General features: G+C 27.6%; 1 protein-coding gene across 1 annotated transcript in view; it reads left to right on the top strand.

Moving 5' to 3' along the window:
• The first annotated feature begins 1,000 nt into the window (after nucleotides 1–1,000).
• Nucleotides 1,001–18,383, top strand: part of LOC145833632 (sucrase-isomaltase, intestinal-like) — a 36,320-nt gene continuing 18,937 nt past the window's right edge. The window contains exons 1-25 of the mRNA XM_082940779.1: nucleotides 1,001–1,033; nucleotides 1,470–1,626; nucleotides 1,853–2,048; nucleotides 2,387–2,615; nucleotides 4,055–4,218; nucleotides 6,626–6,794; nucleotides 7,030–7,126; nucleotides 7,897–8,135; nucleotides 8,680–8,798; nucleotides 9,058–9,158; nucleotides 9,229–9,317; nucleotides 9,744–9,857; nucleotides 11,566–11,656; nucleotides 12,081–12,228; nucleotides 12,580–12,704; nucleotides 13,055–13,235; nucleotides 13,577–13,696; nucleotides 14,001–14,143; nucleotides 14,512–14,609; nucleotides 14,885–15,052; nucleotides 15,377–15,523; nucleotides 15,806–15,882; nucleotides 16,165–16,325; nucleotides 16,745–16,854; nucleotides 17,806–17,963. Coding sequence (XP_082796905.1) covers nucleotides 1,001–1,033; nucleotides 1,470–1,626; nucleotides 1,853–2,048; nucleotides 2,387–2,615; nucleotides 4,055–4,218; nucleotides 6,626–6,794; nucleotides 7,030–7,126; nucleotides 7,897–8,135; nucleotides 8,680–8,798; nucleotides 9,058–9,158; nucleotides 9,229–9,317; nucleotides 9,744–9,857; nucleotides 11,566–11,656; nucleotides 12,081–12,228; nucleotides 12,580–12,704; nucleotides 13,055–13,235; nucleotides 13,577–13,696; nucleotides 14,001–14,143; nucleotides 14,512–14,609; nucleotides 14,885–15,052; nucleotides 15,377–15,523; nucleotides 15,806–15,882; nucleotides 16,165–16,325; nucleotides 16,745–16,854; nucleotides 17,806–17,963 — 3,434 coding nt within the window. The remainder of the gene's footprint in view (nucleotides 1,034–1,469; nucleotides 1,627–1,852; nucleotides 2,049–2,386; nucleotides 2,616–4,054; nucleotides 4,219–6,625; nucleotides 6,795–7,029; nucleotides 7,127–7,896; nucleotides 8,136–8,679; nucleotides 8,799–9,057; nucleotides 9,159–9,228; nucleotides 9,318–9,743; nucleotides 9,858–11,565; nucleotides 11,657–12,080; nucleotides 12,229–12,579; nucleotides 12,705–13,054; nucleotides 13,236–13,576; nucleotides 13,697–14,000; nucleotides 14,144–14,511; nucleotides 14,610–14,884; nucleotides 15,053–15,376; nucleotides 15,524–15,805; nucleotides 15,883–16,164; nucleotides 16,326–16,744; nucleotides 16,855–17,805; nucleotides 17,964–18,383) is intronic.

Here is an 18,383-nt window from a genome sequence, read left to right as displayed (position 1 = left end):
ACTGGCAATATCGCTCTTTAAAAATAAAAATAAGTTTGAATAAAGCTCTTTTAATGTTTTAAGATATTTGGGTAAGTTTTAAATTATGTAATAATATTGCGCTTAATAAACTTACTGAATAAAAAAAAGAATTTAAAAACTTGTTTTAATTATAGTAACGAAATAAATGTAACTTGAGCATTGTCCTAGTAACTACAAACTGTAAAAGTTATAATTGCGTTATAAAAAATTTATTTCTTTAACTATGAAAAGTTATAAAATTGAAAAAATATATATTTAGTAACAGAGTTATTATGTAACACTCATCTTTAAATTTTAATTTATCATTTTACAACGCGAAAATCAAGGTTTTACAAAGTAAACAATAAACTCCGTGCGAATTTAATAATTAACTTATTTGATCATCAAACATAACAGTGATTTACTGTGCTAGTGTAGTGTTAGTGTTTAAATGAACGATAAGTTAGTATACAAGCGTTTACACAAGTTTTTATTTAATTAGAATTAGTAATGCTTTTTTCGTTGGTCTTAAGTTCGTTTTCTACTTGGTTCAATTTTTTTTTACTAGTTTAAAAAAATACTTTTAAGTTTTAAATTAGTACAGTTTGTTAATTAGTCTTTAATAAATGTTTGTATATTTAATTGATTTTCTAGAAATATTCTGCTGTTGTAAGTTTTGTTTTAAGCCTAAGTATAAGTTGAAATAATAATTAGTTTGTTAATTTCTATCAAGTTTATTTATATCTATATATCTCTGCTTACCAACATATGAATTTTAATATATGCCTAAAGTTTGTACTTAAACATAATAAAATAAATTTGATGTTAATTACAGTAAAAAACAAATTTTGTTCATGTTTTTTAGTGTTAAACATTTTATACTGCATTGTCAAAATACTTATTATTTATAAGTAATTTAAAATATATTTTCAGGATATTGCACATTTTTATTTATTTATTTTTAAATTCAAACCGAAAAGAATACTTAAAGTCAAACAAGATGCCTCAAAATGACGCTTTTGATGCCATTTCGGTAAATTATAAATACTTTTATACTTTTATTATCAATATTCTAATTTTAGGTTATATAACAATGTTATATTATTATTAATATATTTATTTATGTCGTTACGTTTTGTAGTTTGTTATAAAAAATTTAAGTTAACTTTTTAATACTTAGTACTTTTTATTTTATCAAAACAAACCAAAGTATACTTTATATATTAACTATACTATAGTTATTAAAGTATTTTAAGCTACTTTGTTTGACTAATTTTAAAAAGTTTAAACTTTATAGGAAATGTATTTATATAACAAAAAATAAGTAAAGTTACCATAACCATTAAAAGTTAAATATTTCAATTATTTTGTATATAAAACTTTACTTTTTTGAGCTTTATTTATTAACACTTTTTTTATATAACTTATATTAAATTATTAGAAGTATTGTAAAAAAAACAATTTTACAGTTAGACGATATTGGTTCTGATAGCACAAGTTCAAACTCGAGTCGCAACAAATCAGGGGGGAAACCCGACAAGAAATTTGTATGGGTAGCTGGTTGCCTGGCACTGGTTGGCATAGTAACCATGGCAGTGATGTTACCTGTGTACTACAAAGTCATCGGTAATTATTGGTCTTTTTTTTAGCTATAACTGCATGCAATGTTTTGAATTCATAGTTTGCTTTTTTCATTAATGTTTTAATCTGTTTGTAAAATCGTACACAAAGTTATAAGCAAGTTTATAGTATAAGCTTTTCTGAGGTACAAACCCAAGTCCTTAAAGTTTATCAATGTAAAATAAATAAAACCAATACATAATAACATATAAAATTGAATTTTTTCTCTCAGCACCAAACAATGAAACGAATGAGCTGCCGACGCCAGTACCGGACGTTCCCACGACAACAACCAAGGAACCCACGGAGCCCACAACTACTACTGAGAAACCCACGGAGCCACCGGTCGATCCTCCGGTTGCTGAGAGCGACAGACAAAACTGTATACCTGACAAGACTCCAACTGAGGAGGAATGTGATACGAGAGGGTCAGTTCAGAAAAAATTATACTTTTACTTAAGATTTTAATATTATAGTGAAAATTTTTTCGAACGTAGCTATTAGAAATTTTTTATTTAGTGAAATAGTATATTATTAATCTATAAAATGAGTTCATTTATATTTGTTAACAAGTTAATATTCTTGAAATATGAATAGTGGATATACAATAAAATATTAAAGAAATATTACAACTATAAATTGTTTTTATTTAGTCATGTTCTATAAACTTTATTAAGTTAAACTAATAAAACAATATCTTTTTTAAAGTTTACCGAAAAAATCTTTGTTAATGGAATAAACAAACCAAAATGACTAACTATTATAGATGCACGTGGAAAGCAACAACGAACGACTCTCCGAGCTGCTACTACTCCACGAGCGAACCCTCGTACGAGGTTCAGGGGACGGCAACACCGATCCTGGGTGGCGAGAGGGTCGTTCTGAAGATACCTGAAAGTTTAAGGAGGGCGGATTCCACTCCCTGGTACGGAGTTCCCTTCTCCATGCTGAACGTGGACGTTGTTAGGATGACCGCGCAGAGGCTTCAGATAAAAGTGGGTTTATATAAAACACTTATTAGTGTATAAAATAATATTGTGACATACTTACAATGTGTATTAGTGGACGTAGATGTAGGTTAGGATGACTGCGCACGGACTTCAAATAAAAAAGAGTAAAAATTAAAGATTAAATCGCTTTGATTAAAATCCATAAGTTCCAGTAATTGAAATAAACTGAACAAGTAAACTTGTTTTTATTATGAAAATTTTGGTAGTTTGATCGCTTAAATTAATGAATCTGCAGAGACTTTGAATTTAAGTAAGTGTAAATATATGAAAAAAAACTAGTACAACTTTTTAAATTTTAAAAAATTAGAAAAAAAAAATTATCTTATACCGAAAATCCCAGAGTTTTTAGATTAAAAGTATGAAATTTAAATGAGTTTTATGAAAAAAAGTACAAATAAATTAAAGTTTTTTTTTTTCTTTGAAATAATTATTAATAAAAGTTAGACTTTAAATATTTTCTTATGTTGTTTTCAAAGTTTTTTATTTCCTCGGTATTATAATTCCAAGGCCATTAAATAAATTTTTTTTTTAAATATTGTAAAGCAATAACTTTAACAACTGTTTGTTTTGTGTTTTTTTTAACGACTTATTTTAATTTTTTCACATAGATAAACAACAAGCCAAAAAGTTTATTTAAACACAGAATTATATCTTTCTAAAATCTGTTAGTTACCAACACTTATTATATAATGTATTTACATTTAAATTAAACAAAACAAAATGGATATTAAAACGTTTTTAACGCTTAACCCGCATTATTAAATTTTAAAGAAGTAAGAAACATTTTTCTTTACAATATTAAGGAAAAACATCTTAATTTCTTTTAATTGAACTCTGTAACCTTAAATACAACTTACAAATTTTACATTTGTTTTTAATTTCAAAACAATGGTTTTTGTAAGACACGAAAGTTTTACAAAAATTTGTCAACCTAACGTAATGTTTACTTAAGGTTTACTGTGAGCTTACAGTAAACCAGATAATGAAAACATAACTTTGTACTTACGTAACTCATCTAAGTTATGTAAGAATGTATAACCTTGTAATTCTAATCATGTTTAAACATGTATTGAATTAAGCTTTATTTTATAACTTTCTGAAATTTTCACATATAATTATTTTTTATACTTTGAAATTTTATAAATAATAAGTACATGTTAAACTTAAAAAAAACCTTATACCGTGTTGTTTAAGGCGGATTATAAATTTCTATATTATTTTTTTTTGTTTAATCATTAATTATAAAAAATATATCTATTAATCGTATTTATACTATTCAATTTTTTTCATTGTAATTATTTTAAACATCGGATATTAACACAAAGCCGATCATAAAAATTTAAATTGCATCCGTGAAAAACATAGAAATTTTGTGTTATTTATATCTAGTCAAATGCAAAACTTATGCTTTATTTAACTTACAGATCTACCCAGTAGACGTTGACAGGTACGAGGTACCAATAGAAACGTTCCAGGATTCCCCACAATCTGGACTGAACCCTGAGGATTGTTTGTACGATTACGAGTTTGTTGACAACGGTGGTAAATTCGGTATCAAAGTGACAAGGAAGGAAGGCAACACTGTTGTGTGAGTTTATTATATGTTAAAAGATAGTTGAAAAAATAACCAAAAAATAGTTTATTATTATATGTATATGCTCAACAAATAACTAAAACTCAAATTTAAAAGTTTCCAACTTATTTTGATAAGATATGTATGTTTTTATTAGAGAGCTTTAAAGTTGTGCTTATAATATTTTTAGGATTTCTTATGTAAGAATTTTTAAATAAAAAAGTTTAATAAGTAATGTTATTATGTTACAAAATCTATTTATTTTAGTTGAGCTTACTTTATTTTGTTAAACACAAGTTAATGAAAAATATAGAAAGCAATATAAGTATTTACATTTAGTTTAGTTTACATTTTATTTATTATTTATATACCTTAAATAAAGTAACAAAAAAAAATATTAGATGCTTATTGTGGGTTATTTTTTTAGTACTTATTAGGCTTATTTCAATAACGTTGGAAATATTGGTTAATTTATTTATTTTTATAACTTAACAAATTGAAACTTTTCTCACATATTACAAAAACTTTTAAATGTACTAAGCTTATTATAAACAATGCGAGTTTATAACCTAAATACAGTCATAATTTTACACACTAAATTTTGGAGCAACGATTACATAAACAAAAATATGAAAACAAAATAGTTTTGCTTTGAAGCTTTTGCAATACAACTTTAAAACAAAAGTAATATAAATAATATTTATTTTCACCAAACATTAACAAGAAAAAATTTTCAAACTTAAGTAAATGTTTACTAAAAATCTAAAAAACAAAATAGCCTTGTTCAAAAGCTTTTGTTATATAAACTTAAAACAAAATTAGTATGAAAAATATTTATTTTCTTTAAACAAAAACAAAGCAAATATTTTAAACACAATATTTACAAAACTCAAATTGACGATTATAAAGCCGCAATCTTAAATTTTTGTTTACTTAGTCGCTTGATAAATATTTTCAAGTGTTTGCTGAGATTGTTTTTAAATATTAAGACGCCATCAAATAAAAGTTTTATTTTTGCGTGATTGCAACTCCAGAAGAAAAAGAATTTCCATGAGCTTAAAATGAATGAATAATTGTTTGAATACTTTAATTTAATCCAATTGCACAGTATAATCAAAATATTTATTTATACTTGATCACTAAACATACTACATATAATTATATAATATATTATGTATAACCTTAAAAAAAATTAGTATGAAAAATATTTATTTTCATCAAACAATAACAGAGCAAGTATTTAAAAACTTAAATTAAAAAATGTAAACTAAAAGTTTAAAAACAAAGTAGCTCTCTTTGAAGCTTTTGTAATACAATATCAAAACAAAAGAAGAATAAAAAATATTGATTTTCAACAAACAACAACAGTGCAAAAACTTAAAAACAATATTTACAAAGCTCAAATTGACGATTATAAAGCCGCAATCTTAAATTTTTATTTACTTAGTCGATTGATAAATATTTTCAAGTGTTTTCTGAGATTGTTTTTAAATATTAAGACGCCATCAAATAAAAGTTTTATTTTTGTAATTCTTGAAGACAAAGGATTTCCATGTACTTAAAACTAGTGAACATATGTTTAAACTTTAAAATTTGTTCGACTCTATTATAAAATCAAGAACTTTTACGACTACATGTACTAAAATTAATTTTTTATCTTAAAAACTTATTATACTTCACGACTAGGTGTAATGAAAAATAATCACATTTAGAAAACTTTTAAAAACTTTGGTTGAAATAACTTTTATTTGCTTTACACGTTAAGTTAGCAACAAACTAAAAGTAAGGAAAATTTAACTTAATCTAAAAGAAATTTGAAAACATTATCATTATAAATGTAGAATAGGATTATGTTTAAACTTCGCATCTTATATTCTTTGTATTCACTTTACGTTTAGTTATAAATTTAAAATCATCAATTGTTTCATGCAACGTTCAATATTTTATCAAGATTTTTTCATCCTATCTGTACTGTTGTATTAAGTTTTCTGACATGAACTTATTGTTGAAAATGTCAACTAGCTATAGCATCTCAAAGTTTTTGTAACTTATAGCTTTGTAAATTACGTTTTTAGTTCAGTTTTTAGATGTGAGTTATTTTACTTTACAGTTCTGAAACTTCTTTCATCTTATTTATAAAAATCATAAATTGCAGTTTCTTACATCAATTGGTTTCAAAAGCATCGCTACTAATGTCTTGACAATTGAATATTAAACTAATAACAAACAAAAAAAAACAAGTTTCAATATAAGTATGTCGATTTATAGAATAAAGGATTATATAACTTAAATTTGTTAAAACGATAATACTCAAACATAATTTTTAGAATTTTTAAACAATATTTTTTAATTGACTACGTCACTAGCTACATCAAACGTATACAACATTTAAGTACATAATAAAAACAAAAAAAAAAAACAGTTTCGACACTAGTATCGGAGTGATGGTATTCGCCGACAAGTTCCTACAAGTAACTACGTCACTACCTTCATCTTACGTGTACGGATTCGGCGAGCAGCAGCACAAAAACTTCAACCACGACCTCAACTGGAAGAAGTTTGGAATGTTTGCCAGGGATCAGGGTGTTGGGGTGGGTTAAAAAATGTTTTTTTTGGTTAAATTTTTGCAAATAATGCACATTTTTTAATTACAGTATTAAATTAACCTTTTGGATAAAACTGGTAAAAGTTAAATTTTGTGTTAAAATATACACATTTATTAAAATAAGCATGACAGTTTTAATTTTTCCATACGAAGACCAATCTTAATCTGTACCTTTAGATTATCTACGTTTTTATCTGAAACTAAATAATTCATTTTTCAAGGACGATGTCAATTTGTACGGTGTCCACCCATTTCACATGACAATGGAGGAAAGTGGAAAAGCTCACGGAATATTGTTCCTTAACAGTAATGCACAAGGTTTGTAAATAAATTGCTAATTATACCTGTATAAAAGTACTCTCTTATACTTAACATATTTTAAATAAACAAATAGCACAAAAGGTCTAATGTCTAAATTCTGTCAGTCATGTAATTAAAAAGAAATTTAAGTTTACAAGCAAAAATTTTTATCTAGAGTGTCGAGTCATTCGATATTATTGCCTCGTATTTGCTTTACAAACAGCTGAAAACTTTAAATAGTGTATAACTATGTGTATGCAGAACGTTAAATTAACTTTGAAACATATTTTGAAGCAAAGTTTACAACTATAACTTAAACAGACACTGAGTTGCAACCCTGTTTAAAAACATAAATAAACCATTGATGTTTTTTAGTAATTTGTATACAAATTTACTTTAATGTTATTTATCAGAGATCGAATCGCAACCCGGTTCAAAAGTTTAAATAATTTTTTTTTGATAATTACACATATAAAAGAGATTTTTTTAATCCGTTCAGAGATCGAATTGCAACAAAAAAGTTACTGACCTAAAACTACCTAGAACAAAAACCTATAAACGTTAAAACAATTTAATACACTTTTATATATACTTAACGTTTTTCTTACATTCAGAGATCGAGTTGCAACCGAGTTGCGCTGACGTACCGCACCATATTATATAGTACATATCACCTAGTTTTAAGCATACTTTATAAGTATTAAAAATTCTATAAAGAGATCGAAATTAAAGTCATAAAATCATTTAATTTTTTTACACGTGTGCTTTAACTTTTTCTATTTATTTAGAGATCGAGTTGCAACCGAAACCGGCGCTGACCTACCGAACCACAGGAGGCATCTTCAACTTTGAAATTTTCATGGGGCCCGACCCCGAATCCGTCACGGGCCAGTACACGCAGCTGGTAGGGAGGCCCTACATGCCCCCGTTGTGGGCTTTGGGCTTCCAGCTGTGTCGCTACGGTTACAACAGCTTGGACAATTTGAAGACTGTGGTGGACCGCATGTTGGCTACTGACATGCCTTACGTGAGTAATTTCTAATGTGGTATTTATCTTGATAGTTTTAATATTTTTTCTGCTCACTTAGTTCATGAGAGAGCAACAAAAGTTTAATTTGAAGTTTCATACTTAATAGTTGTTGCTCATTTACGCTTAATTATTTTTAAAATTTTTAATTGACATATCTGTTGATGCAAACTTTTATTAATGAACTTTATTTAAGAAATAATGCAGGCTAATAATGCAAACCATATATAAGTTTTTAAATGTTGCTACATAATTTACAACAAAAGTTCTACTATACTTCTGTTGTATTTACGCAAATGCTACCAGAGAAAAATTATTATTTAAAATAGTTCACTTTATTTGATGTAGTACTACTTTTAAAATTTACTGACTTTGTACAACATGTTGAAGTAGTTTAAAATAATTAATTCGTAGATCTTTTGCTTGTACAAAACCACATTCGTACACTATAAAAATATAATGCAATTCGCGTACTAAATGTAAGTATATTTAGTCTTTAATAAGCTTTCAGTTATCATTCATTATCAACGACATAAAATTTCAGGAAACCCAATACTCAGACATTGATTACATGAACAGACAGCTCGATTTCACTATTGATCCAATCAATTATGACGGACTGACTGAGTACGTACAAGAACTTAAAACTTATCACAATATGAGGTGAGTTTAACCTTTGTAGAAACAATTATGAATAAAAATGTTAAAAAGTGATATTTTAATCTCGTTATTATGCGTAAAGTACACTAAAATACTTAAACCTATTTTGACCTGAACCTTGTTCAAGAGTTTTATGCTTTTGAGTCTAATTATATTAATTGAAAAGTTGGAAATATGTACAAATAATACAAAGTAATTAAAATAGTAAAAAAAATCATAACAATAAAAACTAAATTATAAAAAGAAATCGTTTTACCTATAGGTACATAATCATCTTGGATCCAGCAATAAGTGTCAACGAAACGGACCCCTACCCACCATTCACAACAGGTGTTGATCAAGACGTTTTCATCAAGGACAATGGTTGGGATAATTTTTGTATATATCATATAAATATAGATTGGTATAATCATATATTTAAATATTGTTATAGATGGAGATGATTTTGCATTCGGGAAAGTTTGGCCAGATTACCCGGATGTTGAGGTGGATGACTCCCTTGATTTCAACGAACAAGTGAGGGTGAGTTGTGAAAGTTTTTTATACTGATTCGTCATTCAAAAATATATATATATGCTTAGATAATACTGAATTTTTATATTTAGTTAATGATGTTGTAAATAAACGCATAATAAACTGGTATATCTCAAAAAAAATTGTCTTACAAAGTTTTGTAAAAGTCTCTTCAATATAACTTTAAAGAAATTTTGATATCTATAAAACATCCTAAGAGTCTCAATCTACTTAATCTTTAAGTTTTTGTTAGATTTTTTAATATTATGACAAAGAATCCCTTAACGATAATATTAAACTTATAAAACACATAAATTATTTTAGAGTAATTAAATAACTTTTATCATCTATTGTTGTCAAAAACGGATAGTAGTTTGTTTTTTAACTCTAAAAACAAATATAGTCATTTATTTATAACACTAGCCGTTTTTTAAGCTGTACCGTGCAGTGGTAGCATTTCCTGATTTCGCGAAACCGTCCACCGCTGAATGGTGGAAAACGTTATCCGTTGATTTCAGATCTCAAATGGAGTACGACGGTCTCTGGATTGTTAGTTTTCTGTTTTTTTTTTTTGAAAATACTTTTTGATGTACTTTGTAAATGTATTAAACATTGTGTGTTAGGCGCGAAGGACTCTGGACTTTTAATTTTTCATCTTTCGTTTTAGATCGTCTGAGTATAGAATATATATGGTATATTGATGTTTAATTATATTTTTTTACCCTAATTTTTAATTTACCTTATCTTCTGTCGAAAAGCATTTTAAAAAACAATAGACATCTTCTTTTTTACTAGCTCTTTTAGTTATAGTCTAAATTTAACATTAGCTTTCAAGAGGCTACTTATAGTTAACTTTTGTTTTCGTATTAACTTAAAATTAATTTTTTGTCTATACATTCGAAAATTTACAAAATGTTAAGTTGTTCTAATTATTGAAAAATTGTTTTATGTTTTTTAAGCCGGTCAGTTTTTCTTAGAATACAATGATGTTAAAAAAAAATAACATTCTTGTTTGTTTAAGTCATAAGGCTTATAGATATAACTGAAAATTGAAGTTAAAAAAATAAAAATAAAAACGAATTTTTAAAAGTAAAACTTTGCAAATTAAGGAAATCAAATAAAACAGAATAAAAGTTAAAAAAAACGGAAACGAGGAAAAATACATTGTTCAATTATGATGTCATTTTTGATATACTTTAAAATACAATTTTGCTATACAGCTTAAATCTTTAAAATAATTATCAAAACATATCTTGCTACACTATTGCACAGAAGAACATCAAAAATAATACTTAGAAATAACTATTTAAAACTCATAACAAGATGACTTAAGTTAATTGTTTTTAAAATCCTTTAAATTACTCAAAATAAAGATAAAAATTGAAACATTTAAAGTTCTATTTTTAATCAAAACAGTATATGCCTAAAATTTATGATGTTTTGTGTCTTCTCTTTTATTTTGTTATTGCGAGATATAACAGATTTGTTTGCTTACCTTGAAAAAGTTTTAAAGTAAACAGTTTGTAGCCATAAATAAATTCAAAATGTGTTTTTACACCACAATACATCAATTGTTTTCCGAATCGTCTAGCAAACAAAAATTTATTTGTTTTGTACATTGATGAGTCATTGTTTTAAAATATGCTTACTAACCAAACACATCAATGTCTATTTTAAGGTTTTACGTATTGAAGTTTACATAAAATCACACAACTATGTTTCTAATTAGTTATGTAAAAATGATACAATTTACACTTTCTAGTATTTACATAAATATTATAAGTATTTTGTTATATTGCTACAGTGTTAAGTAAACAGCAAATTTTGCCAAACAATTGTGTTAGTTTACAAAACAACTTTTAATATGAAACAAACTTCAAACGTTTTAAATAGATTAAATTATCAGGTTTTGAACTATTTAGGATAAAATTAACTAGCAAGTTTTTTTTTTCAAAGTTCATTGTAAAATGGTAACTAACAAACATGTTACAAAATTTAGAAAACTATCTATAATAAGTAAAAGCGCATTAAAAGGTACAAAGTTTACAACATAGTTTTTTTCATTACAGACTAATCACAGTGTATGAATCAAATTGCTAATTTTGTTCCATGCACTTTACTAAATGGTGTCTTATTAGCTTATTGTAAAATATTAATAACTAAGAAATTAAGTTACTAAGTACTAAAAATTTATATATTAATAACTAATAAATTATGTAATGTTTTAAACAAAACTTACATGACTAAGTTTTTACAGGATATGAACGAACCAGCTAGTTTTGTTCAGGGATCACTCACAAACGATTGTCCCCCGTCAGAGTATGATCAGAATATTCCATTTCATCCAGGTTAGTGGAACACGTTTTACAAAATAAAAATAAAAGCAATAAATAAAAACTGCAAATAAAGCTTACATGCTAGTTTTTATTATATATATTCTTTCAGCTGAAAAAAAACTTACTATTAACAACAATTAACTATTGTGTTTTAATTATGGAAAACAAGGTAATTAAAGTTTAACTTAGTAGTAAAAAAATGTAGTGGTACTTAATACAATAAACTACAAAACTAAAGTTTTGGTTAGGGATATTTTGTGTGAACAAATATAATATATAATTTAATAATCATTAAGACTTAATCTGTAAAGTTAAGGTTTTTCATGTATATATTTTAAGAAATTTACTACAATTATAAATTTTAAATTTTATTAACAATACAATGTTTCACTAGTTACTACAGTGAAATCTATTTCAAACAATGACTTTTTTACAGGCATCTTAGGAGAGAACTTGTATGAGAAGACACTTTGCATGTCCAGCAAGCAGTACAACCCGAAAACAATGAACAGCAATGAACTCCACTACAACATGCACAGTTTGTACGGAAGAATGCAGATTGAACCCACTCTTGATGCTTGCAGGTAAACGACTTAGATGCTTTGTAACATTTGTATATATATAAATGCTTGTAAGTAAGGTCAATGTGCTTATAAATTCATAAAACTTTGTGACAAGTCAAAAGTTAAATTTTTATCAGCCTCACAAAATAAAAACTAAAGTAAGTAGAAGTGTTAGCTAAATAAAAGTTTAAGTTTTGTTCTGATGATATAGTACAAAAGAAACTATTTAAGCTAACTTTATCTAAAGGTAAATTAATGATAACTCACGAAATTAAAACATGTGCTTTAACAGACATTAACAAATAATCGTTCACGAAAGTTTCTAATAGATACTCTCATATAGGCTTTAATAAAAGTAACAACACTTTAAAGGGAAGCAACAGGCGAGAGGTGCATAGTAATTTCAAGATCAACATTTCCAGGAAGCGGAAAATACGGAGGTCACTGGCTCGGAGATAACACTTCAGATTGGCCATATATAAGAGCTTCGTTGATTGGTTAGTATAGAAAAATGATATCCTTGGTATTTATTAGTGTTTAAGTATATATTTACAACAATTCTGACCGGCCTTATACTAAGTTTTCATTGATTGGTAAGAATAAATTTTGTTAACATTATGACAATACATGTGATTGACCTTACATGAGAGCATAACTTAATGGTAAGATTGAAAATATTATAAACTAAATTTTTGATTGGTAACACAATAGTATCATAGCAAAAATATTTTCGGTTAGCCACACATAAGAGATTCTCTTTTTTAAATATATATTAAGCCAACTAATGTACTGTTACTTGAGCTTTATAACAATAAGTGTGTACTTTATTTACTATATCTAACAACAGGTATGATGGAGTTCAACATGTTCGGGATCCCCTACGTTGGAGCCGACATCTGCGGATTTTTCCAAAACGCTGATGAGGAGTTGTGTCTGAGGTGGATGCAGATCGGAGCTTTCTACCCGTTCAGTAGGAACCACAACTCCATGGGACAGAGGGATCAGGACCCTGCTTATTTTGGTGATGAGTTAGTTGTGGAGAACTTATGTTTTTTTTTTCGTTTTCATAGGGCACCTGTTGAGTTATTAGTTTGAGAAGATGCATTATCAAAATTTTAAGTTATGATCTATAAAACCTTGCTGGTTGGGTAGCTGTTTAGTTCAAATAGGTTTTAAGTTTTGATTATGTTAGTTTTAATAAAAACTGTTTTTTTACAAGTTTCCGTAAAAAAAATACGTATTTAAATTTTTGTTTTACTGTATTTCGTTTTTTATTTTAACTTTACAAAAGTTTTCGTGTTAAAACTTACTTTTACCAAAACGTATATGTTCTTGAAAACTTATAACTACTTGAGAACTTTACAAACAGATTCGTGCAAATAACTGGCGATGCACTGAGAATCAGATACGCAATGCTTCCTTACTACTACACACTTTTCAACCAGGCCAACACAAAAGGATCAACTGTTGTTAGATCACTGCTTGCAGAGTGAGTTATGTTTGTTAAATTCTATCTCAATAGATACTAAAAACATTTCCAAAAGATTGTTAGCACACTTAATGTTTATTTTAGTATAAACTAAGTTCAACTTTAAAATACTTAGTTGTCAGGAAATATTTACTTACTTAATAGCTCTTACTTCAAGCAGTGCAAACTTTTATAAGTACAAAAACTTATAGACATTTCTAAAAAAAGTTTTGAAAACACTTATTGCTAAGTGAAAGTTGCGATTTAAAGCTATATTGACTGATCCTTTTTTTTTCGATAATCATTTATTATGACGTCACAACAGGTTCCCAACGGACAAACAGACTTACACCATCAGCGAGCAGATACTGATAGGTTCAGGTGTCCTCATAACCCCCGTGTTAGAAGAAGGGGCCACTACCGTAGAAGGGTACTTCCCCGATGCGAGATGGTTTGACTGGTACACAGGTTTGTTTGTATAAGAATATTTTCAATTAATATTTAAAAAAGAAAGATGTTCACTGTTCAGTTTCAAAAAGTATGCTTGCTTCAAATTTTTTTTGAAATTAGGTTTAGAATTTATTTATGTTAGCTTGCGACTTTAGAACACATTAGTTGTTCTAAAGAATTTGACCTAAGAATAACTCAACTGGGTTTCGATAGTATTTCCTTGCAATTCTTTGCGTAAAAATTTGGGTAAAAGGTGTACGCCTTGCCAAGTGATTAAAAGAACAAGTTTTATTGCACTGCACATACAATCAAAGTGTTATACATACTAGTAGTTTGTTTACGTAAACTTCTGTATCAATCTATAAACAAAACGTTTTCGTTTTTAGGTAACGAGTTAGATGTCCGCGGAGGAACAAAAGTGTTGGATGCTCCAAGAGAAATAATTCCTGTTCACATAAGAGGAGGCTCAATTATACCTACACAAGTACGGTTTTTATACATTATACACTGAATAAGTTTGTTCGTTAACAACAAATGCTTTTACTTGTAGCATTTAGCTTCATGATAAAAAAAAAAAAAACGTACTATGTGTCCCTTTAACAAAACGGAACCACGGTTTAGACATTTTAAAACATGTCTAAATTACCAAGTTTATATTATAGTTTGTTGTTTTATTTACGACAACTTTTCCATATCATTATTAATATAGTTTTTAATAATCAGTCAAGTATGCTTTAAAAAACATACTCCACAAAACAGATACCGGAAAGAACAACAAAGCAGCAGCAGTTGAACGATTTCTCAATACTTTACGCCATGAACGACGCAGGAGAGACCTCAAGTGGCAGCTTGTACTGGGATGATGGTAACGAGATCGACCCCTACAGCAGCAACAACTGGTTGAATCTTGAATTTACAGGGGATGAAGTTTGTATTTGTAATAAGAAATAAGACATTTTATTTAGTATATAAACAGTAATGTTCTAAGTTGAATGCAGCAACAACTGGTTGTATGTAGAGTTATGGTAATAGAAAACCAAAGCTATTAAATTCCCATTTAGTTTTAAGTACTTTTTAGTTTGTTAAAACTAAACAATTTTCATAATGCTATTTTATTAAATTTTAGTAAAGTCTTATACTTTTTGAAACAGATTGTAAAATGATAACATTTAAAATTCATAAAAAAAGACAATATTTAGAGTCGAAATATTTTTTCTAATGTTTGACAACTACTAAGCAATAATTTAACAGAACCAGATCAGTTCGAAAGTGCTGAACGCCGGCTACACTGAGGAAAAAATATTTGAAAACATACAAGTGCTGGGAGTCAATTCGATCGTTGTTGGAAAAGTGACAGTTAACGGAGTGGACCACACAGACTTCGTATTTGAAAATAACGTTTGTACTTTTTATGAATATAGTTTTCGAGATATTTTCTAACGTAAGACATAAACAAACCTATTTAGAATTCTTTGATTGTGTAATTAGTTGCTTGTATGACTTAAAATATCACTAAACTTATTTTTTCTTTGTGTTTATCAGTTGAGTTAAATATGTTTTTTAATTAATTGTTTTATTACTTGATTAATGCTGTTTAAACTCTTAAAGGTTAACATTATTTTAATAACTAAAAAAGTGTTCAACTATTTGTATAGTTTAGTACGCTACATTATTTTTCAGCAACTGTTGATAACAAACCTTGCACTGAACATTAAAACTGACTGGACTGTATCCTGGGCGGAGGCTGAAACTGTTAGGTAACAATAAGCAATTATAGTTTAAAATATTAAGTATAGTAAAAACTAAAAACAAAAAAAATATTACAAACAACTAATTATATATGTTATAATCAACATGAAGACTGCTGTTTACAACATTTCACATACTTATAGTTATATAAATAAATATTAAAATGTATAATTGTCTGTTTTCACGCTTATTTTTTACAAACAGACTGAACTGCTTGCTGTGAACAGTTAAACTAGTTTTAACAGAAACTTATAACATATTAAAACATTTATATATTTCTAAATTTATAGGCAGAACTGTCTACCGGGAACGACATACAAGGACGAAGCTTTATGCACGAGCAAGGGTTGTTTGTGGGATGGTAGTGTTGAAGAAAACGAGCCCCAGTGTTACTACCCTGATGATTTCAAAACGTTCACTATTGATGGTGACGTATCTACTGAAGCGCAAGGTTTGTTTCTCTTTATAAAACTAATTTAATGCAAATAAATGTAAGAAGAAAGCTACGCTTTTGCTATTAGTAATTACTGAAAGTTAAAATCTTGGTTAAGACTTCTAAGTCAAGTACGTACCATATTGTTTAATTATTCCAAAATTAGTTCTGTACATTTGTTTAACAGAAGCGGCAGGTAGTTAATAACTGCTTGATTAAATATAAACAAGAGAATTACATGTTTGTTATTCGTAACTACTGTGAGGTAGCAGCTTAAACGAAAAACAAAGTTATGTTGTATACTCTTTCAGTTTTACTATAAAGCTCCTTTGAAAACTCTATAAAAGTAAAATTGTAATAGTTTGCATCACTAGATAATTCACCAAGTTATTAATAAAGTAATAATTATTTTGTAAAATTTTCTAAAAAACGAACAGGAGAGAGTTTCAGTATGAAGCACGAAAACCCGACATCGTTTTTCAGCACTCCAATACAAAATATTCGAGTTGACACTAATTACATCTCCGACTCACATGTCGAAATTAAAGTAAGTTGATCAGGTTTTAATGAGTTTTGATAATACGAGTGTGCTTTTCTGGTGACTAAGGTTAGTATGTCTACTTTGAAACAAACGCTTTTGCCATTTAAAGTTGCAGCAGTATTTGAAAATTTTACTGACAATTGAAACAGTTCAATTGTTTTTAGTACAAAAGTTCTCTCACCTTTAAATTACCTGGTATTCAGACTTTTTTTGAATGGTTATAAGTTAAGTGTAACAAATGGTTATAACAACTTATAAACATTTACTTCAACTTTATAGCTAGGTAAAATAAATATGTTATACAAATTATAGGTTTCTACTTTGTGCTTATTGATTATGATTGAAAAAAAAAAGTTTAAAGACGTGTTTCATCAATTATATTAGCTTTTTTCAACCTGATTTTTGCTTTTGCAATGTTTTATGTTTTTGAAACTTAATACACCCAAAAAAAATTTTTGTTTTTATATGTGCATTTGGTTTGGTGTTGCAAATACCCTACGACTATTGTTTGTAAACAATGAAATAGAATTGAATAGGCTTTTTTTAAACATGATAGAAAAATTTAAGTTTATTTTTACAGTTTAATTTGCTCAAATGTTTTTGAAGATTTTATTTGTATTGTACAAAACAAATTATATACTTGTTAAACGTAAGGTATAATGTACCATTTGTTAACGATTAAATGCATAAAGTGTCAACTAAAAAAAATAAAACAAGTAGTGATCTACCGGATCCGGATATTTGTTCAAATTAAGATCCGGGCGGATCCGGATATTTTTTCAAAATGAGATCCGCCTGGATCTTAAAAGACAATAGATCCAGTAGATCCCTAAATACAAATATTAAAAAAAACAGGCAATTAAGCACAACTCTAACGACTTAAAAATTAGAACAGAAAAACAACGCACGATTAACTCAAATTATTTTTTTTTTGAATAAATAAAAGCAACAAAACAGATAGTAGACGCGTCAAACTCCAGATATGAGGTTCCGCTGGACACATCAGAGGGAGGTGTTGGGTCTTCTTCAGATGTTTTGTTCGAAACAACGTTTACTGAGAACGATGGTGAAAGCGCTACTTACACGCTGAAAAGAAAAAGTACCGGAGAGAATGTGTTAGTGTTTACTTGAAGTTCTTTTGAATTTTTATTTAGATTTTTGATCAAACTTGGTTGAGTGTGAGGCATTATAATTACCTTAGTATTATGCTTTGACAGAATTTTAGCACATAATAACCAAGAAACAATTTGTAAGCTTTTGTAATCAGTTTACTACTTAATTTTTTTCACGATGTTTTTTAGTAAAGTTGTTTATAGCGGCAATCTTTCGTCAATGCCCTAACACTAAGTTTATTTATAGTATAGTTATCAGACAAAATTTATTAAATATTTACAACAGTCATCTGGTATAAAACAAAAGTTTACACAATGCACTTGGGTAAGATGCTATATTCTAAGTTTACTGTTTATTCTAAGCAGTAAACTTAAAAGATATTATAATAGCATACTACACATACTATTAATGTTTTATTATTT

This window comes from Thalia democratica, chromosome 4 (genome assembly GCF_965202585.1).
Source record: "Thalia democratica chromosome 4, ktThaDemo2.hap1.1, whole genome shotgun sequence".
Taxonomy (NCBI): domain Eukaryota; kingdom Metazoa; phylum Chordata; class Thaliacea; order Salpida; family Salpidae; genus Thalia; species Thalia democratica.
Note: the sequence above shows the minus strand (reverse complement) of the source record. Positions and strands in the feature narration are given on the sequence as shown.